Raw genomic sequence first — 26666 nt, 5'->3', positions numbered from 1 at the left:
AGATCTTCCCTTTCCTTTCAACAACAAGAGCTTTTGCTGAATAAGAGAGCACATTGTACCCTAATCCCATGTATCTACCAATAATCATTTTGATCCCAACAAAATCTAATATGGGTCTAGGAAAATGAGAACCTTCATTTTTAAGAAAGTCTTTTTTGGACCTCTGCAATCTCAGGGGCATTAAGTAGAAAGAAAAAATAATGGCATGGGGTGGTATCTAACTAAGCCCACCTTTGCACAATGCCTTTAAAACACTATGATACTGCTTTTTAAACAGCCATGGTTTCCACCAAATAATTCTGGCTGCTGTAGTTTAGGGATGCAAAGAGTTGTTAGGAGACCCCCCCCCCATCAGCCTCACAGAGCTACAATACTTATTGTTACCTAGGAAGAGATTTATTGTCAAACCACTCTGGGAATTATAGGCCTGGGCAGGTACTAGGGGTCTCCTAACAGCTCTCAACAACCTTCACAAACTATAGCTCCTAGAATTATTTGGGGGGGGGGGAGCCATGACTGCTAAAAGTGGTATTGTCGTGCTTTGAATGTACGGTGTTAAGGGGACTAAGTCGTACTCTGAGTAGCAACTTAAACCCATGGATTTGGTGCTGTGGTCTAAACCACTGAGCGTCTGGAGCTTGCCGATCAGAAGGTTGGCCGTTTGAATCCCCACAATGGGATGAGCTCCCGCTGTTCTGTCCCAGCTTCTGCCAACCTTGCAGTTCGAAAGCATACCAGTGTCAGTAGATAAATAGGTACCGCTGCGACGGGAAGATAAATGGTGTTTCCTTGCGCTCTGTCTTCCGTCACAGTGTTCCATTGCGTTTAGTCATGCTGGCCACATGACCCAGAAAGCTGTCTGCAGACAAATGCTGGCTCCCTTGGCCTGAAGCAAGATGAGCGCTGCATCCCATAGTCACCTTTGACTGGACTTAACCGTCCATGAGTCCTTTACCTTTATCTTATTCTGAGGATGGCTTAGTTGAATAGCACCCATCGTCAATAAGTTGATAAAAAGCATGATAGTAGAATAGTTCAAACGAAGCATATGGTCTGGAATACTACCTAGTAATTATTTAATTTTGTCAGTATCACCGATTTTAAATTAACCATTGTTATTGAAATGGCTATCATAAGCACCACTTGTTAAAAATGTAGACTGGCATCTGTGGGGAGAAGTTATTCAACTCTTGGCACAATGTTAACAGCATTTGTTATACATAGGGGGAAATGTTTCTACCTGTTCCACCTGCAGCTTATCTCTTTGTTTTTATTCATTTGTTAGCAGCAAATCTTTTCCGTACTGTAGAAAGATCTGAATTTTCTAATTCCTATGTCAGTCATATTCAGCAGTAAGGAGAGACAGAAATCCATTTACCAAAGCCTCCTGTTCAAGACTCCAGATAAGAAGTGTTCTATTGTCCCATGAGAGGGAACATACGAACTCCAGCAGAACAAATTGTGCCACCGCAGTGTTTAGTCTTGTTAGGCTGACTAATGCTTACACCGAACATGATGCTTTGTTAGTGAGAGCCGGTGCTTGGAAGACGTAGTACTTAACATACTGTCATCCGTTTCTCTTTCTTTGGGATCAGCCCAAAAGTTAGGGCTGAGATCATTCTTGATTCCTTACACCATGATTTATTATAAGCAGTGGAAATGTAAAAAGGAAGCCCTTGTTTCTTTGATCTTGCTCTCTCCCTCCGCCCCTGCTCAATGCCAGCAGTGCAGATTACAAGGCTGCAGCCTGTGGTTGGTCTTGACATTTGCAGGAACACAGACAGGTTACATATTTTTTTCCAGCAAAATGTTTGGTGTGTTTTAAGAAAAGAAAATTGAAACACAATACCAGTCAAGCCAGAGCCTACAACTTGTTTGTTGGGTGCTGTAACGTTTTGCTCACCAGTTCGTATAGCAGATAATTTCTCATGTCTGCGAATTAAATCTGTAGATCCATGCAGCACTGGAGTTCTAATCCTCTGAGCTCAGTTACCACAACTGAATGATGTGCTTAAAAGTTATGTGTGCTTCACTGCCACAGTACACTTTGCCTCCGAAGTCCTGCCTAAAGCAACACACTCAGATGCTTTGTAGCATTAGAAAGCTGAGGAGTCTAGACTTCTATAAGCGTTGGTTATTATGAAAGCATTTGTTATGTAATTCTGACTCGTTTGAAAGAACTCTTGGCTTTGGTCTGAACTAATGTGTCTGAGGCCTCTGGCGTAGCCTTTAATCCACTGACGAGCCTCGGACAAAGTATTTCTCCCAGCTTTTATTTCCTCCATTTGTAAAATGGGAATTGTTATGGGAGTTATGTGATTTCAGGGCCTTATGGAGCTGATCGCATAATGACTGCAAACCACTTTGCACATTTGAGCTGCAACCCTGAATACAGCACATGCCCCCATTTATTTCAGTGGTACAGAAACACTTGCAGGATTGCTGTGATACCATAAGCTTCTTGAAGGCATATCTAGCCACTGTCAGCAAACTGAATGCCAAGTTCTTAGTTCATCAGTCTGGTCTATTATCTAGTGCTGGCCTTGCTTTTGGGGAATCCATACTGAAATATTGACTTAGTTAGGCAATTCAGTTGGTGACCTTGTCTGTCCAACAAAACCATCCTTTCCAGGTGTTTGCAAGGCTAAAATCTACTGAAGACTAGAATGCAAATGGTTTAAAATTAGTTTATGAATAAGAGTTATCTTGGCATTAATTCATAATGAGGCACCAAGTGTATAGGACCAGCCTATGTTAAAGTTACATGGAGGAATTGAAGGACCAGTTCAATGAATTTGTTGCACACATGCCTAATGCTACTTGAGAAATCTCAGATTCCAGCTGTCCCTGGTGGAATGTGCTGTTGCTCAAATTTGACTTTTATGATACCTGAAAATGATGATCTAATTTTTATCGATAATTTTTTTTATGGCTGCTATGCTGGCCCTAGGTAGCCATTCTGGAAGTTGAGAGCCTAAAGCTATTAATGAGGCCTGTTTCACAAGGAGCAAATATGTTTGGGCAAAATTAAATGTGACTGGGCATCCATGTTTGTTTTAATGTCTGGCCATTCATGTATACTAAAAGGGGCACATGGATGAAAGCATTTGCAATATCTGGCCTTCCCATGGCTTCAGGCAACTGTTCTTAGTTCAGTTTACTTTTGGTATTTAAGCCGCTGGTGGGGAAAGTGCCTGTGCTGACAGAATAGTTAGGCAAGGGGCAGGGAGGATTCGGATCTGACCCCATCCACCCCACTTTTTATGTGAATGGAGAGACAGGAATAAGCAACGTATAATAAGCATCGCTGCCTCATCAAGTCTAGCTTGGTTTCTCCTAGATAACATTTTGCTGAGGATAGGGAGATGCTTATGGAAATAGCAGAACAAGCCTCAGCTAATTTTTATGATGACTGAAAGTGGCCTGGAATGAGTTCTGTAGACATATGTCAGTGGAAACATTTACAAGCTTATTTAGTAATTAAATTAAAGCTAGTGCCTAACCTCAATTCCTCGGTCTGATCAACCCATTCATTTTGTCACTGACCAGTGAATTTAGTTTTGTGGGATGTCTTCATTTTAGCTGCCATTCTCTGTTAAGTTGATAGATTCTGAGTGTGTATGCCATTGTGAATGATATGTTTTGCTTCCTCCAATTGTTTTTAGGCAGAAGAAAATGAAACCAGTAAAAGGCGACGTAAAAGTCTCATTAATTTTGAAGAGGTTAGTACTAATTGTCATGATTAAATTTGCTATTGGTATATGGTTTTAACTGATCAACCGTTTTAGGCAAATCAAGTGTCCTGATCTATTATCCTTAAGTCTTTAATGTATAATAATTGTTGAAAAAAAGTTCTTCCTTTCATATTTCCTTTCATATTTCCGAGCATCTATATTAAATTGACTTCTGTTTGTTTAAATGATTTTGGTATAAGAAGCTGCAGCTGGATTCGCAGCCTGACTTCTGTTGAAGATGTCGACTCACAGACGCAGTGTCTGACAGGCATTGCTTTAATTTCTCTCCACTATTCTCTAAAAATAGAATCTACATTATAGATTATAAACATGCCAAAAAAGTTCTGATCCATACACAGACAAGTTTGTGTGTGTGAAGTTACCTTCTTCATCAAAAGTGAAAACCAACCAACCATGCTAGGCCCCACCTTTTAAAGTGGGAGATGGGCCCAGATGCCATGCCTAGCACCTTACTATCCCCAGTCTACCTTCTTTTGAAGCCTGACTTATGAATGAATATATATATATATATAGAGAGAGAGAGAGAGAGAGAGAGAGAGAAAGTATGTTTCCATAGACTTTATAGGCTGAACATGGGGAAAGTAAAGTAACCTTCCATTTTTCATAGGCTTTCTGCTTTCTTCCATTACTTGCATGTGTGTCTCAATGCATGCCAATGATTGAGTGATTGATTAATGGCATTTCTATCCCACCTTTTTCTCCAAAGAGCTCAAGTTGGCATACATGGTTCTCCCTCTCCTCATTTAATCCCTGCAGCAACCCTGTGAGGTAGGTTAGGCTGAGAGGCAGCGACTGGCCCTAGGTCACCCAGTGAGGGTCATGGCTGAGTGAGGATTTGAACACAGTCGTAGGCCCACATTCATTTTATCTGAATTTTAAATCTATTGAAGATTCTATTTAAATTTTAAAGTTGGTTTTACTTTTCATGCATTCAGTGACACTTCTGTGGCCTGTGGACTGGTCAAGATGCCATATCAGGCTGTCCCTAACCTTCTCTCTGAAGTGGAGTATATACATTTTCCTTCAATTGTTCCATTGCAGTCTTCAAGTTCTTTGAATCGAGGTACGAATTCTGGTAACCAGCTGGGGGACTTGAAAGAAGGAATGAATCAAAACAAAGTGAAGTCTATGGCAACTCAGCTCTTAGCCAAATTTGAAGAAAATGCTCCCGGTCCTTCACTACGGAGGCAGGTGAGTAAATAATAATTGTAAAATTCTTCTTTGAAAATGGAGGTGAGTTCTTTCTCATGAGTAATCAGCTGTTATGAGCAACATGCCTAGAGCCCAAAGCCTGAAATACTTAAAATGAAAACTGGTAGTTGGAGCTCTTTAGATACTTCACACATGTCATATCCACACGGTTGTTTGAGTATAAGGAAATAATTCACAGCCATTTCTAGTCAGTAGTTTTGATGAAGCTTTTCCTGGGTTTGCACAAGAACAGTTCTTCTGGGCAGTGGAGTTCCATTTAAGCTTCAGAGTGTCCACATGCATAGGAAATGGCTAGAATGACCATAGGCAGCGTAGACAGGGAAGGCTGCCTACAGGTAGTTATGGTAATTCTAAGATGTGGGACAAAAAGAAACATCCATTTTACATTTCCGGTACAGTGGTACCTCGGGTTACAGACGCTTCAGGTTACAGACTCTGCTAACGCAGAAATAGTACCTCAGATTAAGAACTTTGCTTCAGGATGAGAACAGAAATCGTGCAGCTGCAGCGCAGGGACAGCAGGAGGCCCCATTAGCTAAAGTGGTGCTTCAGGTTAAGAACAGTTTCAGGTTAAGAACGGACCTCCAGAACGAATTAAGTTCTTAACCCGAGATACCACTGTATTTGGGTGGAATGACCAAAGGGCCAAAATGAGTAGCTCTGTTAGGGTGAAATACACATGGAGTCACTTTAGACACTAGAAAATCCGATAATATTGGTAATGTCCAAGTCACTGTCTGATAACTGGATGTTAGGGTAAAATTATGTAATAATACTGGGATATTGTAACAGATTTTTGTTTTCATGCTGCCTTGAATAGTTAACAACTTGTATTCATTATAAGTCAATAAAAGTTCAATTGCAGGTAGTATCCAACTAACATAGAGTAGGCCCTCTGAATTACATGTGGAAATGGCTTTTAAATGTTTTTTATGTATTGCTTTCAAAGGTATGTATACCTCCACAGTGATGTGAAGGCCACAATCCAGATTCCACAGACCTAGATGGCTTTGATATGTATTTCACTGAACAACCTGTGCACTGGTTAGCAAACTGCTTTGGGACTCAAGACTTTCAAAGAGTGATGATGGTTAAACAAAATTAGTAGCCCTAGTGGGCACTCTGAAATTTTACACTGCACCAACATGAGCTAGCTTAAAAAACATTTAAAATTCGACAGACACCTATGTACATGTGACAGGCTATTTGCTGGGACATACCGTATTTTTCTGTGTACAGTGGTACATCTAGTTACGAACTTAATTCGTTCTGGAGGTTCGTTCATAACCTGAAACTGTTCTTAACTAGAGGCGTGCTTTTGCTAATGGGGCCTCTTGCTGCTGCTGTGCCGCTGGCACACGATTTCCGTTCTCATCCTGGAGCAAAGTTCTCAACTCGACGTAACTCTTCCAGGTTAGCGGAGTTTCTAACCTGAAGCATTTGTAACCTGAGGTGTTTATAACTCGAGGTACCACTGTATAACACGCCCCCTATTTGGGGGGACTCAAAATTAAGAAAATGGGGGTTGATTGCCCCCATGTATAAGATTACCCCCCCTTTTAACGTTATTTTTAAGTAAAAAAAAACCCTAGTCTTATACACGGAAAAGCACGGTAAATAGTTATGCTAACTTAAAGGCTGCCTCCCTTATTCTGAGCTGGAGTTGTTCTCTGTACATAGGACTTGTGGATGTTATGCTTAGGGAAAATGTTATGCTTCTAGCAATGGGAATGGTGCTGGCTATTCCTCCACATAGAATGAGGATGGTGCTTATGGATAAAGCATTCAGGAGCTGTAACACATTTGTAAGTTGCTTAACACTTAGATCATCTTGATCACATGGTGAGTTATAGTATCACAATTGCACTTCTTGGCCATTGACATGAAAAAAAAAATGACACAACCAAGTAAATTCACATGGTAGGCAGTTAGCAAACTTTAAAGAACCCTCTTGTATTGGTCTCCCAGGGCTCAGATTCGAGCTTTTGAATTGGCTCCAACTCAAGCTGATCATTCAGCGGATCAGATCCTGAATCTATTTAGACCCTTGCTAGATTTCGGTGTGATAGCTATACAGAATCGATGTGAGCCACATACACAAACCTTGTGGGGTTATTATTTATTTATTTAGTTAGTTATTGTTCAGGTAATGTTTGCACTTCAGGTCTGCCTTCCTAGTAAGTCCACAGAGCATACAAGCCAAAGAACATGTTTAGTAACCACCACCCACCACATATAACATAAGTAATTTGTGGCACAAAGATGACTTGAAAATAATGAGATCATCTCCTATTTGCACTCATGTGTGCAACATCTACTTTGCCTGTAGCTTTCTCTTTAAATAGTTGCATTAAATGGTGCATTTCACATACCATTACATCTGTGGGTGTCAAAAGTACAGACTACGGTATGGTAATAAATTCCAAATGTGTCTTGCAGAAACCCTAACAAAGCACTTTTATTAGCCTTCAAATGTGTTTTCTTATTTCTTCTGCCTCATACTGTCTTTCAGTCCTGTTCCCAGTCTTCCTAAAATATTCCTTTATCTCCTTGAACTGTTCTGCTTTTTACATTTAAGGATCTAGTAGATAAGCCAGCTTTGCACCTTTCTTCTGACCCTCCTGTAAATCCTCGCTTTGCTAAACCCAAGGAGCCAACCTGTAACCTGCCACCTCCACCAAAAAGTCAGGTAGGAATTCACTAGGGAGTGACTGACTGTTCTTTCTAACATTAAGGCTGCAAAGCATGGTGGGTAACATCAGTGAGAAACATCAGGAGCATAGAGATGCTTAGCTGCCTTTTTAAGTTTTCTATTTGATAGGAGAATGTGAAGAATGAAAGGAGGTGAGATCACATGGGGCTTTGCTGCCATCTTTAGACTTCAATGAAAGGCCTGGTTCACACAACCACCATAGCATGTTGGTGGATTGGTTGATATGGTTTCCACTGTTGCTGTGCTACACTGCACTTCACACTGGATCACAGTTTACCTTGCCTTTTTAAAGTAGAAGACATGTGGCAGTTTTGCCATTGGACAAAGGCAGGAGACAATATGCTCCGGTTGTAGCAATACAATAACAAATAATACAATAGCAAAACCCCATAGCTCCTAACAAGGCAGAGCCCAACACATGGGTAATATTAATTGTAAATGATAGAATGTGTTGGTTTCTAAAGCTTGGGCAAAGCAAAGTTTAGTGTGGCATATTTCGAAGCATGCTGTATGTTATAATACTTAGGCAATTAAAGGTTTTGTTCTAAGGGATGTCTTTGGTATGGCTCGTTGACTCAGAAGCAAATAAAAGATCTAGAGCACACCTTTGGGAAATGTTTAGAAATAAACACAGTTAGCCTAATTTCCCAAATCCCCTGAAAGAAAGTCTTGCAGTTACAGCTGTCTGAAGAGTTTCCCATGCATTTCGACCTGCCTCTGAGCCTCCTGCTTTTGAATTGCATTCTGGGCTTGGCATATGCCACAAACCAATATGGCTTGCTAGAGAATGCGAGCTTGATTCCCAAATTCTCCACTTCTGAGGAAGAAGGACAAGTTCAGCTAGGCCAACATGGGCATTTTGAGCGGATAATCAGTTGTGAATTTTAGATTCATTCCACTCCCCCACCTATGCACATGTACACTCTCTAGAGGCAGGCTTATAAACTTAAGCATGGGTAGCTGTGCTGTGAGCTACTGTTGCTGAAAGTTTTATGTTCTTATCTCTTCCCTGGCATATTCACTGAACAGAGGAGACTCTATGGCAATACTAGTATAGTTAGCAACTATCATTTTATTCTCTGTACTGGAATTTTTTGCAAGTCTTATAACTGGAAGACAACCCCTAGTTCCCTGTCACATTCCCCTCCCCAAATACAGAATAACCTGTGGCATATAAGAGTACTTTTTCTTGTAACTCTCCAGCTGGAGATGGACTTCTGCATTTAAATAATTGGTAGTTTGTTGCCTGTTGGTTGCAGTATAAATTAGTTGATTATACAGTGGTTTGTCTTTTCTGAAATAATATATTGAGTTATCCTGCCTTGTTCACCTAGTGAACTCGATGCAGTTTTCTGACACAGCCTCATAACAGGATAAAAATCAAAATATAATATTCAGATTGTTATGAGACTTCACTGAGGCTTCCAATAATATTTGGTATTTATTGAGTACTGGGGATGCTTAAAGCATTTCATAACATTTTTTCAGTGATCCTTGCAACAACTCTATGTAAGTGCCAGTATTATTTCCCTGATGTGGCTGAGAGAGAGGGGCCTGCTTAGGGCCACCCATTAAGTTAATGGCTGAAATGAGGTTTTAATCAGGGACTTAGGGACTCCTGGCTTATTATCTGTAATAAAAATAATAATAATGTGTAGAACTTAAAGGGCCGCTGAACTTCCAAGCTGTTAAGACTTGAGTCTACTCTGTCCACTTTATAAGCTACAGTCCACTGATAACTGCTTGAGTTTTATGCACCACTGCTTCATAAAAGGAATATTCCTGTGCATGAGATGCCTGTTTATATTGCTGCACTCTGACTTTGGCACATGCATTACTTAGGCAGTTTTAATTGCAGAATGTGCTTTGATGGAAGAAAGATCCCTTTTTTCATTTCAAGTATTTCCCAGTTTCAGGCGGTAGCTAGGTCTGAACACATGGCCAGAGAGCCTGTACAATCCTTGCCTGGTCCACATCCAATGGCCAGGCATTTGAGACACATAGAACGGGCAGAGCTGGAGTCCAGGCTTTCTGAATCCCTTGCGTCTTCCTGTCCTGCTGCATTTGCCCTGTCTGGTGTGCTTCAACGCCTTCAGCATGTGGAGGAAAAATATAAACAGGTGATGGCTCTTTCTTCCTCTCTTTCCCCTTTCCCACTCACTCTCCCTTCCCTGTTTCCTTCCTTCTCTTTTAGCAGAACCGCTGATCATCTCCAGGACAATTCTGAGCAGTGAAAATGTGGGGAATATTGTTTTGGTTCCTACCATATAAATCTTTCAAGCATACTCACCACATTTATTTGCCGGGTACTGAGGTCTGGTTGAAAGCCTCCTTACAGTGTTCAGAACAAACATGCCCTTCTCATTCTAGAGTTGAGCTCTGGGGTAAGGGGAGTTTTGCGAGTGTCCAGCCAAAACTGTTGATGAAAGTCACTGGCAATTTTGTAAGTGCTGCAAGTATATTTATTTGCTCATTTTATGTATTGAATTATTTTTATATTCCACATTTTCGTCAGATGGCACTCAAGGCATCTTACAAGAAAAACTGGGAGTAGACTCATAATATCACCAAGACAACTCCCTATAATCCCCAGAACAGTTTTGCAACAAAAAAACCAAAACAAAAAAGTTTCCCCTGTCTTAAAATAAAGGGGCTGGGTGGGAAAAATGGACATATAAATGAATAAGTGTGATTGCACCACTTTACAGATTACAGACGTGTGGGCAGCCTGCCCAAGCAACTGGGGTGGAGGGAGGGCAAAGCTGGTAGCTGACCTGGTTCTCAACCTGACGGAATGTGCAACATGTCCCCAGCCCAATGCATGTGGCAGGCTACAGTCTGTTCCTTGTTTTTTCAACTGAGTAGGAAGAAGGTGATCTGAAAGTGGGGGATATTGACATCAGTCCCTTGTCAATGTCAGATCACTTCCTGTTGAGATTTAGGCTTTCATCACCTTTGCCTATAGAGGTGGGGGACCTATTAGGATGGGCCACCCTGGGCGGCTGATGGATTTTCTGGCTGATATGACTGGCATTCCTCTCAAAGCCCTGGCTGACCTCTGGAACATCTAAATTGCTCAGGCTGTTGACTAGATTGCCCCTGAGTGCCCTCTCTGACTTCGTGAAACCCGCTTGTCTCCCTGGTATATCCCAGAGCTTAGGACAAGGAAACAAGCTGGGAAACACTGCTTCTGAAGATGGTTCAGAAACGTCAGCTGGTGCAGAATTCAGCGACCTGGTTGCTCACTGGGGCAAGACAGTTTGAGAATATTCTACCAACCCTGGCCCAACTGCTCTGGCTGCCAGTTAGCTTCCAGGCCCAATTCAGGTTTTGACCTAGAAAGCTTTAAATGTCTCAGGACAACAATGCCTTAAGGACCACCTCTTCCCATATGAACTGACTCAGGCCTTGCAATCATCAGCTGAGGCCCTTCTTCATCTGCCTTCTCCACAAAAAGTCTGGAGGCTGGCAACATGAGAACGGGCCTTTTCTGAGGTGGCTTCCCATTTGTGAAATGGTCTCCCCAGGGAGACTCGCCTGGCACCCTCATTCCATATCTTTAGTCACCAGGCAAAAATGTTTCTGTATAACCAAGCCTTTGGATGATTAACATTCTATGATATTTTTAATGTGTTTGTGGGAGGTGGGTTATTGGTTTGTTTGTTTGTTTTTGTTTTCTTATATATTTTTTGTTCTCATTTTGTATTTTTATATTGTGAACTTCCCTGTGTTCGTCAGATGAAGGGTGGTATACAAATTTATTAAAATCATGATAATCTTAATAATTATATTCACACTCAAACACTGAAGTCTGTCCCCTTTTTTTCTTCTCACTGTTAGCATTCTGTTTTCTGTCCTTCCTGCCTGTTCACATCCTCCCCTGCAACTAACCATTTTTCTGATTAGCGCTATTTCTTCCTTTTCTATGTAACCAAATTCTTTCTTCTGTTTCCTTTCTCTCCCTTATGGCTGCAGAAGAGAGCTCAGTCCATAGCAAATAGAGAATTTCATAAAAAGAGCATTAAAGAAAAAGCCTCTCATCTTGCCTCAATGTTTGGCTATGTCGACATCCCAAAGGTGAATATTTGTGTTTACTGCTGCAGGTGCAGAAAAATAGATCGTGTGTGTGTGTGTGTGTGTGTGAGAGAGAGAGAGAGAGAGAGAGAGAGAGAGAGAGAGAGAATATGTTGGTTTTTGTCCTATTTAAGGAAAAAAAGGCTTGTTCATGGCCAATAACCCTTTTGTTTTATTTCACCAAACAGAAATAGAAAACTGAGGAGCAAATGAGACATTAGTCCACATTCTAACACTGTTAGTTCTGTTTAAATCTAACCGTAATCTCAGACTGTAGTTTTTTCTTCAGTAATTTTAGTGCATGGTGGTGGCAGTGCCATAATTTTAGCACTCATTAATATGAAAACCATCTGGGATAACTTTCCTCTTTCTGCTCTGTACAGAATAAACTTCCTCCTACTAAAGGTCTCTCCCATTCTCAACTCCCATCTCCCTCTTGCCTTTCATCTCATGATTCAGCTGCTTCTTCTCCATCATCCACTGACTCCGCTTCCCCTGCTGTTCATTCTAAAAAGGTATTCCTTAACAGGTTTCCATGTTGGATTCATGTTGGCACTAAAAACTATGCAAGGCTGGCTTTGACTCCTGAGACCTAGCTTTGCTCAGAGGCTGCAATTCTGTCTCTGTGTGTTCATGCTGCATTTCACTTGAATAAGGTCTGAGCTTGTTAATTTGCATGGTAGCAAAAATAAATAAGTGACAGTAATTCATGACCAACAGGGAATTACGCCAATTCCAGTTTCACTCTTTTTTTTTTGAAATATCAGAACTCAGGCTGCTTTTCTTGTTCAATATGATTTTTAATTTTTAGAAATTTTAAAAAATTAAAATGGAAATTTTAAAAATGTGGAGCTAGGTCCTGAACTATAGGGCTGACAAGTAGTATTTGTTCCCAGCCCCTACATTCAAACAGGATCTGCTATTGGTGGGCTAATGGCATGTCTTCCAAAGGCCTGCCTCCCGAGTTCACATGCTCTGGCTGTTACCAAGACTCCCACACAGTTTTATTATAATTTTCCAAGCAAACCTCCAATACTGCTTCATGAAACAGGCAAGAATGGCTTAAGAACCAAGTAAGAAATTAAAGGAGCTGCTTTGTACTTTGCAGAGTGTGAGGTACTGTAGCAGTTGGTTTATCAAATGTTTGTGGGAACTAAGCTAGTTTGGAATGCCTACTCCTTATTCCAAGGTGTTTGAAGGAATTAAACTTTGCACATGCTCAGAAGTGCATGTTCCAGAGCCTTGCCTTTAAACCCTAGTTTGAATTGTTTATTGTGGCTAAGTACCCGAATCCTTTTGTGTATTTGCTAGTTCCTTTGGAACAGTCCTGTAAAAACCACGTATTAATGCTAAACCAAGACTTCTGGCTTATGAGATCTTTCACTTAAACTAGGAATTTTCTGAGGCTTTATCTGAAGTAAAGCTGAAATATCCTTAGGCTTGTAGACTGAATCATTAGTATGGTCTTGCCACTCTTGAGAAGGGGCACTATTTTTATTTTTGGTCTGTTGCTTCTGTCAAATGCAGCATTTTTGTTTTGCATTCAGAAGTAGGCAGGCAGAAAGAACCCATGCAGTTTAGGTTTGAAATGCTGTTCATGTTGTCCTAAAACCCAAAGCATCCACAAATGAACAGAAGGATATATTGGTCACTTTTAAAGTAATCCATCTGTCACCTTGATTAGTTGTGCACCAAGGGTTGAAAGTAACTCAAATTCAGCTCCAAGATGACTTAGATTTTATGAATCCATTTTTAAAAATGGCTTGTAGTTGCTCTTACTGGAAAGACAAGGATCTGGCCTTCCACTGATAATTATAAATCCTACTTGGTGTCCCAACTTCAATCTCTCAGCAGTGAGAGGTGTCAGTTTTCCCAGCATATTTCTTGGGTTAAGTTTCCTTGGAATGAAGGTGACTGGAGACAGTGTTTCTGTGACATAATGTTTTATTTACACGTTTGTATTGGCTGAGCATAAGATGGAAAGTTGACAAAATTGCCCATCCAACAGAGCCAGCTCCGCACAGCTTTGGATTCTTCTAGAGAGCAAGTCAGGTTTCTGTCTCCCTCTGCCTCTTTCAGAAACTGTTCCATAACTTCCAGTCTGTTATCTCTTAAACATAGGCAACCTTGACGACATCTCCTCCAGACATTCACCCTTCCAGAAGGAGCTCTAGCTATTTTGTGTCTGTGGCAACACATCACCTGTTACTTGGACATCTTTTTACTTATGCAAAGGCTTATTCTCTCAACAAATAGAATATGTCAGTCAGTGCTTGTCCACCCTGTTTGCCCTCTTTAGCAGAGTCACAGGGATGCCCCCCAAATCCCATTTAATCTAACCCTAAACCTTTTACCTTATTACACAAGATTAATTCTTAGCAGTTTTATGAATAAGCAAAGTATTTCCATGCTGTTTTGGCCAGTCAAGTTTCCCTTTGGGTGGTACCTGATGTGAGAATTTTGGAGAGCCGGATGAAAAACCTTCCATGATAACCAATTGCCTTTCCTTTACTCATGTTTGCTTACTACTTCTGTTTTGCTCGTTTCCTGGAAACGTAACAACCAGCTTCCTTGGCTTCATTTTTCCCATTGCCTTTCCTCCCATCTTATCTTGCCCAGTCCAATCTTCACACTTGACATAATCCCACAGGAACTTTGTCTGTTTTAAACAGACCAGGAACACAGTATCTTGTACCTAATTTGTATTGGGTTGAATCCAGAGAAAAGAGAAGCATGAGGAATGAGACTCCTAAAAGTTGGCTTCCCTGCCTCCTCTTCCCTCTGGCAGCCTCTACCACGGGGATCACCATGTTCCTTTTAAAAAATAATAATAATGCATACATACAGAGTATTTGTTAACTAGGAAAGTCAGCACATTGTTTTTGAGGAAAGCCAGTTTGCCGATTTGTTTCTTGCCATTTATTTCTCTTGGCTTATCCGTTCAGGTTTATCTAACCTTTGTAAAGACTGCTTCCACACATAGAGTTTTAGTTTTCACAGGCAGCAAATGAGGTCATGTTGCTCTACCAGCTGCCATCATGATTGATGACATTTCATGGGTGGGGCAGCTAATTGACATCAAAGGGTAGAAATCGACTTGTGTTGCCCATCCTTGTTTAATCGTGCATGTCTTTTAAATACTTGCTTAAGCATATTCAGAAAGATCTTGCCTTATATGACTTTCCTTGCAGATGTCACTCAGGATAATACTTTAAAAGCTTCTTTTTTTAAAGTATGGAAACATCGAGCAAATTTAAAAATGTATAAGGCATTTTTGAGAACACTAACTTCAATCGGAGATGGACATTATGACTCCATTATTGTTTTTATGACGTAGTTTAATGTGCAGAAGGTAAAATAAGGCATGCAGAAAATAATTGTGTCAAAACAACAATATCAAGCAAATTGGCTGGTATTTACATGCACCAATGGCAGTACTGGTCTTGCTGTCTGCGGCAAGAAATGTGTGTATGCGTGCACACACATGCATTTGTGTGAAACACATAATTATGTAATATTACTTCATACACATGTATCCTGGTTTAGTCAGTCCAAATATGGGCTCTTGCCGCAGCTTACACAAAAGTAATAATATCCATTCAAATGTTTGTGCTATGGATCGGATTCATAAGCTGTGGTCTGCAAATCACTGTGAAGGAATTCATCTGTACTTGGCCTTACACCTAAATAAAATTTTATATCTATGGAGTTTGAGGTCAGATGATTGAACAAGCTAACAAGGTCCTGGCCATGATTTTCATATCATGGCCCTGGTTCTGACAAGGATGCCGCTGTGAAAGAAAGAAAAGTTTGCTTCATTTTGTTTATAGAAAGAATAAGGCAAGTCTGAGGTAGTCTACAGATACCTCCAGCATAATTACAACATTGGTTTGGTGCTGCCGAAATCTGAGAAAATCCCATTTTGTACATGGGCATGTGGCATTCAGAAGTCAGGTGCAATTAGAAACATTACTTATATCTTATTCACAAGAGAAATTAACAAGAGTGCAGATGATACAATAAAAATCCAAACACAACAGTAATTGGCATACTATTGTCTGTTCTCAAAAAAACCTTCTTTTGTTAGTATTTATTTCTGTCAACAACATAGTATGTTTTGCGCCGTAATTATTACAAAGGAAAATGATCATCTGTGGAGGAGAAAGTAATCAAACAAGATTTTGGTGTTCCCTGCTCCATCCCTGCTCATTCATACAAGCCTGGATCTGTTTCTACAAGCTTTGATCGATTTCCATAAGTATTTGTGGAGAACTAATTGAGGACATTATCGTATGCTAACAATTTTAGAACAGAATTTTTGCACTGCTAAACGAAAAGCATAGGCGGTGTGGCAGAAGTGGGGAGAATTGTGCTTTATAGTGCATGAAATTGCTCACAGCTCTTCTAGCTGCCTGTGTGCCTTTCAAAACTTCAAGCTAGTTTATCACCGCTTTGTTATGTGTCTTGTCTGTCGTCTTGTTTCTTTCCCCCCCTTAAACTGTATTCTCACGTTCATTCTGTGCCTCCCATCTTTTCTCTCCCCCTTTTTCCTCCGCTTCTTTCCTGGATGGTAGATGACTGTAGGGAAAGTATCACGTGGCATAGGGGCCGTGGCGGAAGTTCTTGTCAATCTGTACATGAATGATCACAGGCCCAGTCCATTGTCCAACGCTTTGCAACCGGTAAGGTTTAAACCCACAAATACTTGAATTTGTGCCAAGTTTATTTCTTACTTTACCTGCAGTGCATTTTAAGAGCCACATTTCTGGGCATGTCCTTATACCTTTTCAGGTGTGTGTGTGTGTGTGTGTGTGTGTGTACACCCACACTTTGTCACACTGAGGATGTGTTACGGTGAAGATACACCCGTTCATGCATTTATTGCTTGTAGCTAAAGCACAGCATAGGCTTTGGTTAAGTGTAATAATAGCTATGCAGTTTATAAGGGGCCATGATTAATCTGGAGTGGCTTTTCAAGCAAAGTCTGGGACCCGAAGGTGCCTGGGCATGGGTGTGTGTTTAAACAGCAATTTTCCATGTCTGGGGAGGGAGACTGCTGCTCAGAACAAAAAAGAACCAGTCCCACTGGTTGTGTTATAAGTCCGTGTGCACACATCCAGGGACTCACTCACTAGATGCTAGCTAGTATTCATAAATGCTGCTGTTGAAGCTTATGCATTTTTTTCCTTGTTGAATTGTTGAATCAGACTTATTAGAGCGTTTTGTTGCATTCAGAGTGAATCTTTGGATGGAGGTGCAGCTGCTGCTTTCCCTTCTTCTCCTACCTCTCAAGCTTTGTCTTCTACTGCTCAAACCTGTCAGGTACCACAGAAAAGTACTGGTGCACGTGGTGTGTCCTCAGAATAACAAGAAAAGCTATTGGGGGTGGGTGAGATCCTGTGTTGTACTGGGGTTCCGCCTTCCTCTTCTCCCCACATCCTTGCACCCACATCGGTTCTGGATGGTTCCCAACCTTCTGTAGCAGATTTAGGAGGCACGGGGGTGCAAGGGGAGGAGAGAAAGGGGAACCCCTCATTTGTGCAAACAGAGGTCAACTGCACAAGTAGGATTTCCTGTGTGTGTTGGCCTTGAAATGTATTCTGTCCATAGTCTTTTTGTTTTTGAAGACTTTTTAAGCTATCAATCAGATGGATTCTGAGTTTATTTATTTTTAAGATTTCTCTTGTATGTTGCTGGTATTTAACTTGCTTCAATATACACATCAAACAAAATTCAGATAGAGATAAACAGTGTCCCAAAACAAGTAATTTCTGGAGTAAACCTTAATATTTATAAAAAGGCAATTTTCAACATTATTTTCACTGCTTAATCATAGGACATAGAGCTACTTGGAAATTCAGTGACTTCCATCTGTCCATATTTTGGTGTGCTTTTTCTTTTCTCCCTTTCCCCCGTCTTTCTGTTTTCTTAAGTGTTCCTGTAATAGATCACAGGTGCTGTTTTATTAGGAGACGGTAGCCATTGAGCATTCTAAAACATGAATGTGTTTATCCACTTAAATATACATGAATGGGTGGAACCAAATGTTATGCGTACATTTACAGAGAACCAAAGTGTGTAGTTAGGTGTGGATAACAATGTTCACATTTAGCATGGGTTATAATAAAATTGTGAAGACCAGTGTAAGACAGGGATGGAGAACTTGTGACCCTCCCAATGTTGATGAACTCAGCAAGCAAGGCCAATAGTCAGAGGTGATAGGTGTTGAAGTTCAGCTGTGTCTGGGTACATGTTCCCTATCCCTTCTATAAGATCAGCTCCTCACATTGGCTGCAGTCCAGCCCCGCTAAGATCAATGGAGGTTTTGCTGTTGGATTACACCCATTCTGTGTTGAAGTCATTAGAAAATTCCTGTGAGTCACGCCCATACTTACAAAGAAGTTTCAAATATTAGGAACGAATACATTAGATTGGCTTTCCCATGCTGTATCCTGGAATGTGTCTGCCATGTTAGCACTATTTCCTTTAGGTGTTCCACACGGCGTTGGGAGTTTTCCTTGCATGTTGAGGGAGGCATGCACAACTTGTTGGCTGTCAAGTGAAGCAAAGACCAACCAACCGTGTATTGAGACCTGCTAGGTGCTTTCTACCCCTCTTGTTTTTGCAGTAAGGATGTAATAAAAACTAAACTTACCATGCCTTGATGAGCCATATATATCCACAAAAGACCTGTTATCCAACTGACTTTGGGCTGCTGCAGGTGTATCTCCTCTGCTCTCTTTTTATAATCTAGTAGGGTATTTAATCAAGCTGTTACATGTATGCTGTACCGTACAAATCTTACAAACGCTTGTTAATATTATTTGCAGGGTTCTTTGAAAAAAGTATTTCCGCAGTCAGTAGGTGGGAGCGACATTTGCTGTTTCTGTCAAAAAAGGGTGTATGTCATGGAGCGCCTGAGTGCAGAAGGCCGCTTTTTCCACCGAGAATGCTTCAGATGTGCCATATGTGCTACAACTCTCCGCCTAGCAACGTATGCCTTTGATGCAGAAGAAGGTAATTAGGAAGTGGAATACGATAGTTAGGATTTCTGCTGTGTAATATGCAACTGGCATATTTCAGCCTCTTCTTGCTTACAAATGCTAGAATCAACCAGATAGTGAAGGCGGTTCTCACCTGGAATTGAGAGGTGTCAAAAATCCGATGTTTTCCAAATTGCGGGTTTTTTTGCTGCCTTATTCTTGCAGATGACGTCTAGTGTAAATGACATCCTTGACCTCTGCCAGTATGACAGAGATCTGGTTCACATAATTTCTCTCCCCACCCCCCACCCTGCCACCCTTGAAATAGGTGGGGAGCGATCACATAAACCACAACACTTCACTATGAAAACTTCGCTGCGGTGCATAAAGAAAGCACTAAGGCTTAAATTTCGATTGAAGCAAAAATTCAGCCAGAATGCCTTATATAGCATGAATGTGCCCTGTTCTACAGATAAACAGGTTAAGTTGCAGAAGCTTGCTTGGTCATCCTCTGTTTATTGTGTGAGATAAAACTGACAGGGGAGTTAAAGAAATAACGTTAATAGAAATTAAGCAGGTGCAAGATAGAAAGCACACTTTTCTTCAGAGGATATAAAGACATTCTCCCTGAAGCCCAAATCGAGAAAGATGCAGTGTATGCACAGCACCTGTGGCTTCTGTCACTGTTCATTTCCAAATGGAATTAAGTGATTAGTAGAGAGAGAAAGCAAACAATGTCATTCCTCCTGCCCTTGTGTTTTCCAGGTAAATTTTACTGCAAGCTTCATTTTGCACAGTGTAAAACAAATAACAAGCACAGAAAAAGAAGAGTTATGGTAAAGAATCATGAAAAGGTATGTGTGATGGTCCAGAGTTTGTGTAGTTCCACTGATCTGCCAAAGCCTGGCAGTGAGTGGACAAGGCATGCTAAGAATTATAAATTCCATCTCAATGAAAGTGATAAGCATAAGTCATGCAGTTCAAGTGTCTTGTGGAACCCAAGTGATCTGATACTTTTATGTACCAGACAGTCACTTTGTAGAGGACACTGTCCTGGAGGTGTGGGTATATGATTTGTGGTAGTCCAATGCTTGTTGCTTCATATTTTAATTTATTTGCTTCTAGATATTCTGGCTACTGCTGGAATTGTTATATACTTATGGTATATTGAAGCATGCCCAAACTTACAGTTTGGCACACATTTTATGGTTGTAGATGCCATGGTTCATGTGGGTGGTGCTGCAGAACGATGGCCAGTGGTCATTTTGGAAACTGGCTTCTGCAGACTTGTGTCAACCTGTGCACAATGTCTGCTCAACTTTTTTTTTCATTCCAAACCATGTCTTCCATATAATCCAAGTGGAAATTGCTGTTTCTGACTTCCATTGGAAAGTCATTTCTACTATGGGAACAATGTCCTCCTTAGTTTGCAGCAATGATATAATGTTAGCTACCTGCTAGGTTTCCATTTGTTTTCTAGCTGTTCCTTGAAAGAAACTTTCTTACTTTTGGGGAGATGATGATGGTACAATGTTAAGCTGAGTGTCTCTTTAAAGGAGGAAGCAAAACCGTGGCGGCAAGAAGAGCCCATGTCTTCAGAAACCAGCCCAGAAAATGCTTTCGCTGCAGGCGGCAGCTCAGAAGACCGGTCCCCAGGTATCCTGCCTTCATTCTTTAGGAAAACGCTAAGCTGGCCTCTTAAGGTGACAAGGGATCTGCTTGACCTTCCAAGACGCCTCTCTAACTGGATGCATGGTTTCCTGCACGCTGCCAGACTTCATTTCAGGGACAATGCATACAACTATACCTACTTGTATGAACTCCTAAGCTTCAATATGCCATTCCTTTTTGTGCTTCAGGAGTTACTTGGCCATATTTACCGGGAAGCGGAGCTGTCCTATGAGAACATGCTTGAACTGGTGAAAAAATTCTTCAGGGTTTAAAGTTCTTCTGAATCTTTTTTTTTTTTTTTTTTTTTTGGGTCGTGCCTTTCAGATTTCCAAAACTAACAGCCTTCTCTGATTACATGTGTACGCACAAGCAAAGATATTTCAATTTAGTATGTGCTTTAAATGAGCCCAAAGCTCTACTTGATAACCATGGTGCAATTCTTTCGATCATTTCAAATTTCTTTTGGATCACGAAGGTCAGTGTCCAGACACATTTCCAAACCATGGAAAATATATGAAGGATGTTTTTATAGGTTAAAAAAAAACTGGTTCTATTTCTAGTTATGACCAGATATTCCTCTGAGTTTACATTTTATTATCCTTATTTTAAAGACTGTGAAAGACGGTCCTTTCAGACATTTCTAGGCCAACAGCAAAAGCTGTCTGTCTTTTTGAAAACTGAATATGGCACATACTTCATTTCTTCCCTTGCCCCTCTTGCTTTAACTCTGCTATGGGGCTGCGAGTTTGTTCACATGTGTAGATTTTTTTTTAAGTGAAAAAATATGTATTACTAGCCCATATATTTTCATTGACTTCTCTTTGGTATACTCTGTAAACACTGGGCATTTCCTGTTATTTTTATGAATAAATTCAAAGAGCAAATGTTAGACATTAGTTAATTACAATCAGTTCAGAGAAAAGTATAACACTTGCCTATATTTATTTCTCCAAATTGTGAGGTATGTCATAGTATATACCATGAGAGATGACTTATAGCTAATATTGATGAGGCATATCTTTTGTGTTTATAAGCCCCCTTCCTTCCCCCCAAATGCCCCTGACAATTTTAGATATGTTAGAATTATTAATATGTGAAATTAATACACATTTGAGAGATTCTGGTATCCATTTCATGATACACTTACAAAATGTTTTCAAGTGTTAGCAAGACCCAAAGAACTTAGGATGCAACTCTGGGAGATTTGAATGAGGACTGGGTGCCAACATGCACTCAGATTTATCCCCCTCAGTTCAAATAGTCACATACTTTTAAAGCCATACTTGACTGAAACAAGATTTTGAATCTGTTTTGCCATTATGACGGTTTACAGAAGATATATGTGGTATACACTTAAGCACATAACTACTTGGTACTTACGATCCAAGAACAATATCTTTTTGCCAGGGTTTATTACAACTTGCCACTCTGAGGTCATTGTAGCGCAGTCGTAGAATGCATGTTTTGCATACAGAATGTCCTGGTTCAATCCTCTGGCATCTACAGCTGGCTAAGAGAGAATTCTTCCTGAACCACTAGAGAGAGATTATGTAGGCCATACTGAACCAGATAGGTCAATGATCTAACTTGGCAATAAACCACTTCCTATGGTTGACCTTTCTCTGTGTACCTGCTGTGTTGCGATCTTACACTTCTGCTGCTTCAGAGATAAGGTTGTGCTAAGAAATTAATATTATAAACACTTTGCAACATTTATTTCTAAGTAGAGTTTAGCATGGCAAGTGTATACAGTGAGGTTTCTGACACTCTTGTTGACCACTTGACAATATTTTGATGAGCTCATTACTTTCTAATGCAGTTTGATGCAATGTGGGAAACTGCTGTAAAAAAGAAATAAAGTTCCACTGCATGATTGCAAGGCCTTGTAGGTGCTTGACATCCTGCAGATAACAGCTGCTAGTTTTTTAAAAAACAGGAACCATTTTGGTTTTCATTGACAGAAAGATAGATTGTCTTTCTGTGGATTTTCAATTGCCTGAGTTTTATTCGCATTGGGGAATGACAAAAATGGATGGATACCTACTTGCCATTAAATATATACATTTGCCTTCATGAAAAACCCTGATTTTATACTTGCAAAGAACCATGCATCACATTAAATTTCTTAAAAGAGCCACTTGGTTGATGGGTTCCTCCCCCCTAATCTTCCATTCCATTTTACACCTCAATCCTAATCAGACTAACATGGAAGAAGGTCCCATTTGTGGAGTGAAACTTTTAAGGTTTAATACAAAGCACACTTAACTTGATAGTACGTAAGCTCAGTTTAAAATGAATTGGGAAGTAAAGAAGTTTCGGGCTGCAGTATTCTTATTTATAGTGCAGCCCTTTACATGTCTATTTTGAAGTCAGCCTCGCTGAATTCAATGCGGCTTTTCTCCCAGGTAAGTGGTTATAGGATTGCGCACTTAGCCTTTGATTCTTACTGCACTGCCATTAAGGATTTGTTTACGGGCAAGAATTTGTGTAGGCCTGTTGGGTTTGGAAGGAAATGGTTGTATTTAGTTTTGTCACTTGCTCCTTTTAGTTAAAAAGTGAGCTATTTGGCACACAGAGTAGCCACAGAAAGTCTCTTTAAAACTCATGCACATGCTGTTTTCCTGCTTGAGGCCAGCCATTCCAATTCATTCACTGCTGTGTGCAGCACTCGCCATTTTGTGTGTCACCACAAACACTCAAGGAGAGAAAACGTCAAGATTTTCAGTTGTTTCCTATGCACCCAAACATTTGTGAATCACCTTTACAGCAACATCAAGATGCAGAAGTAATTGGAACCCCAAGTACCTAGCACTTCCTGGTTTCATTACATCTCAAGTGTCTGAGCAGTCTCTGAGCTAAAAGAAAATAAGGGGGTGGGATTGCTTCAATCTGCAAATTGTAATACTTTTTGAAAAAGACAACTCTGCCTGTTCAGTTGTGAGGTCATTAATATCCTTAATGTTGATTAAAGTGTAGATCAACCTTTAAGACCCCTTGACAACTGTTCATGTAAGGCAGGATTCTTACTCTTACTCTTAAATTTATTACCCACCCTTCACCTAACAGGTCCCAGAGTGGGTTACAAGACTGTTAAAATTCAGACGTAAAAACCCCCATTAAAATACTACGTTCATAAGACTAGGGTGAGTCCTGAAAACACAGATCTCTGGTGTCAAAGACCAGTGCAAAGAAGTGTGTCTTCAGTCTATGGTGCCCTCCAGATGTTGTGGATTACATTTGCCATATCCAACCATTGGCCATTCTGTCTGGGGGTGGGGAGGTATGGGAGTTGTAGTTCACAACAGGAACAGGGAAGTTACAGGGAACCAGGCAGAGGGCCTTCTTGGTAGTGGTGCTCACCCTGTGGAATGCCCTCCCATGAGATGTCAAGGAGATAAATAGCTATAAGACATCTGAAGTTTTTAATGTTTGATGTTTTATTATGCTTTTATATTTGTTGGAAGCCTCCCAGAGTGGCTGGGGCAACCCAGTCAGGTGCACAGGGTAGAAATAATAAAATTATTATTATTATCTGGAGGGTACCATGTAATCTACCCAAATGTAACTCTATGCAGTTGATGAAAATTAATGGGGTTGTTTTTTTAAAAGCATTATACACCCTGAGAATAGTGTTGTAGTAGGAACTGTAATATATGGTGTTTCATGATTTTCAGTGTAATGGGTTGCTGTAAAGAGCAGAAAGGGTTGAGAATTAAACCTAAGATTAGCAACATCTCAAGCAAATCAGATTTTGACAAGAGTGTACCATATAACGGCTTAGTTATACGTACAGTAACTTGCACTAGTATTTTAAAACTATCAATGAACTTGGAAGGGGTCTCACATTGGTGGTAGACAATTCTGCCTTATTTATCCATTCACTTTTGGTCATAAAATACTTGGATAATCAAAATTTCTGGGTCATGCACTTCACCACTTCAAGAGGCCACAGTTTTCTTGGTGCAGTGTTTGGCATCATGATGATCACATGTCCACCCATGATGATCACATGTTTGATCACTTTGGTGCTTCTGAGTCAGCTGCATATTAACCCAGAAGCAATGCAGGTTTGAAGATGGGTTTGGAAAACAAAAGGGGCTCCATATGTGATCAATGTCTGTCCAAAGTCTTGCTCAGATAAATTGAGTCATGTTTACTTTATTTCAAGGTGATGGTTCAGAGTCACACTCATTTTCAAAAAGAAATTTGAAATAACAGAGGGTCTTCTGTAACTGCTATATATTTGATACTTGAAATGTAGCTGATAATGGTTGTTAAATATTCTTCTTTTTATCAGTGAAGGCAGGCAATTTCATTTCAGCATACTTTTCTCTACTTTGCAATGTTAGATTGTGTCTAGCAATCTTTTCTTTCAAAGGCTTTATTGTTAGCTAGTTTTGACTGCCTTCTTTCCCAATCTCTTACCTTGTCTTTAGTTCATTTCAACATTCCAGTGCTACATCCTCTCATTGGCTGAACCATTTCTGCTGTAAGATGATTGTACTGTTTTGCTATCATTTTTCGAGTGCTGTGACTAATCCCTAATATTTTCTGCCAATGTTACAAAGGCCATTTGAAGTAGTTTGTGTGCTAACTAAAAGAGAAGTTTCTGCATAATCATTTAACCTGCCTTGTAGTTGACAATCTGAGAAAAAAAAAATGGTTTATTTTTATCCCTTCCCCCATAATTTCTCTCATCTATCTGCATGTATGTTGGGTGGATTTTTTTTTTAAGTTTCATAAATTGACTCATAAATAGGTTTTATTAAAGCTATTTTCTATTTGCAGTAGAAAAAGATTAAGTGTGCAAGGAAGGGTTTGAGTCTGCTTGGATCTCACTAAACTATAGTCCTAACTATAGTAAATACTAGAAGAGAATAGTAAATTATATTCTAGCTTTAGAGACTACTTTTAAAGGCTCAGAACCAAAAGTAATTTAGATGTGCAAAGGTATTAAATGTATTCATTTGATAAGCAAGTAAGACATTTCAGAGTCCTAAGTGTTTCGAAACAAAATCTTAAAATGTGAATCCTTAATTATTTCTGCAACTGCAAATGCAAGGTTACTTGTAATATCTGTAAGTCAGCTTGAGTCCCATCATAGAAGAAGGCAGGGTATAAATAAATCTTAATAGTAAGAAGAATGTTGCTGTATCACCAGGATAATGTTACTGTATATGTTATGCTGGTGCATCTGTTGAAATATACCATTCAAAGCACTTCCATGCTAATGCAGTACAGACGATGACCGTTTAGTGTGGGGGTTCCATTCCTGGCCCCCACACATGTCAGCGTAAATTCGGCATAAATTTGCCCCGGCCCATTTTGCCATGCCCCCCTTCTTCCCTCTTCCAGGTCCAAAACGACCTGCGTGTTGGCAATTGGGCATCCTTTGGACGTGCCTGAAATGGCCACCACATATATGTATTTTTCTTAGGGTGCATCCATGCCACTGACTTTGCTGCCTGGTTAAACTTCTATTATTAGCCAAGAGTAGCTTTGCAAATAGCAAGAACGTACCAGCCATGTCTTAGACATGCTAAGAATTTGGCCAAGCAAGATAATGGCTGCTAAAACTCCTGTCAAGAAAGGAGATGGATTTCACTCTTCACTGACCTCACCAACTTGCTTATAGCAAAGGCAGTGCCCAGCCATCAGTGTCTTGAGGTGAGATAGTTCTGTCAGAGAAGCTCCACCCAATTCCAGATCTACACATGATAAACTTATTGTTGTGCACCTATGGGACAATGCCTGTGACATCATTCTCAGAGCCCCAACACCCTGTGAGAAAGGGTGGCTATTTAGACACTTGAGCATGTAGCCATTTTTAAAGATTGAAAAAAATGCAGGGTTTGCCATTTCTGACAATAATGTGCTGATACTCCAATATTTTTCTCAAAATATTACATTCTTCCTCTGTCTTTTGAGTCGTTCTCAGAAAGGGCATTCCCCCCGCCCCTTATAGGAAAGCTTTCTCTTGCATAATCATGTTACTATTGCAGGAAAGCAACTAATTGTACAGTAGGACTAAGGGAGATGCTTCTCCTGTTCAGAAAAAAATGATATATCTAGTACTTAAGTAGTAGATTCTGCTCTTAGAGGCCAGGGAAAGGCTGGCGATGCAGCAAAAGGCTGCTGAACACGCCCCCTCCGTGGCACCTGGTTGGATGGCCACAGGGGGGGCGTGAGCGCCAGCCAGGTGAGCTGGAGGCAGGGGGCAAATGCCCCCTGCTGGGCGGTGCTTGGGCTCCCGCCCAC

General features: G+C 40.4%; 1 protein-coding gene across 10 annotated transcripts in view; it reads left to right on the top strand.

Moving 5' to 3' along the window:
• The window catches only part of MICAL2 (microtubule associated monooxygenase, calponin and LIM domain containing 2), a 153305-nt gene that overhangs the window by 65906 nt on the left and 60733 nt on the right, over positions 1-26666 (top strand). For 2 of the 10 annotated variants that reach the window (XM_079965557.1, XM_079965564.1), the window contains exons 15-25: positions 3666-3722; positions 4797-4946; positions 7546-7656; positions 9591-9800; positions 11656-11757; positions 12138-12269; positions 16329-16436; positions 16990-17076; positions 18585-18771; positions 19503-19591; positions 20294-20393. In XM_079965557.1, coding sequence (XP_079821683.1) covers positions 3666-3722; positions 4797-4946; positions 7546-7656; positions 9591-9800; positions 11656-11757; positions 12138-12269; positions 16329-16436; positions 16990-17076; positions 18585-18771; positions 19503-19591; positions 20294-20393 — 1333 coding nt within the window. Of the gene's footprint in view, positions 1-3665; positions 3723-4796; positions 4947-7545; positions 7657-9590; positions 9801-11655; positions 11758-12137; positions 12270-16328; positions 16437-16989; positions 17077-18584; positions 18772-19502; positions 19592-20293; positions 20394-24844; positions 24898-26666 lie in introns of those variants that run through there. The other 8 variants (XM_079965565.1, XM_079965558.1, XM_079965559.1 and 5 more) reach the window with 8 other exon arrangements.

Source organism: Podarcis cretensis (assembly GCF_951804945.1).
Source record: "Podarcis cretensis genome assembly, chromosome: 1".
NCBI classification, from domain to species: domain Eukaryota; kingdom Metazoa; phylum Chordata; class Lepidosauria; order Squamata; family Lacertidae; genus Podarcis; species Podarcis cretensis.
This window is presented reverse-complemented; position numbering and strand designations above follow the sequence as displayed.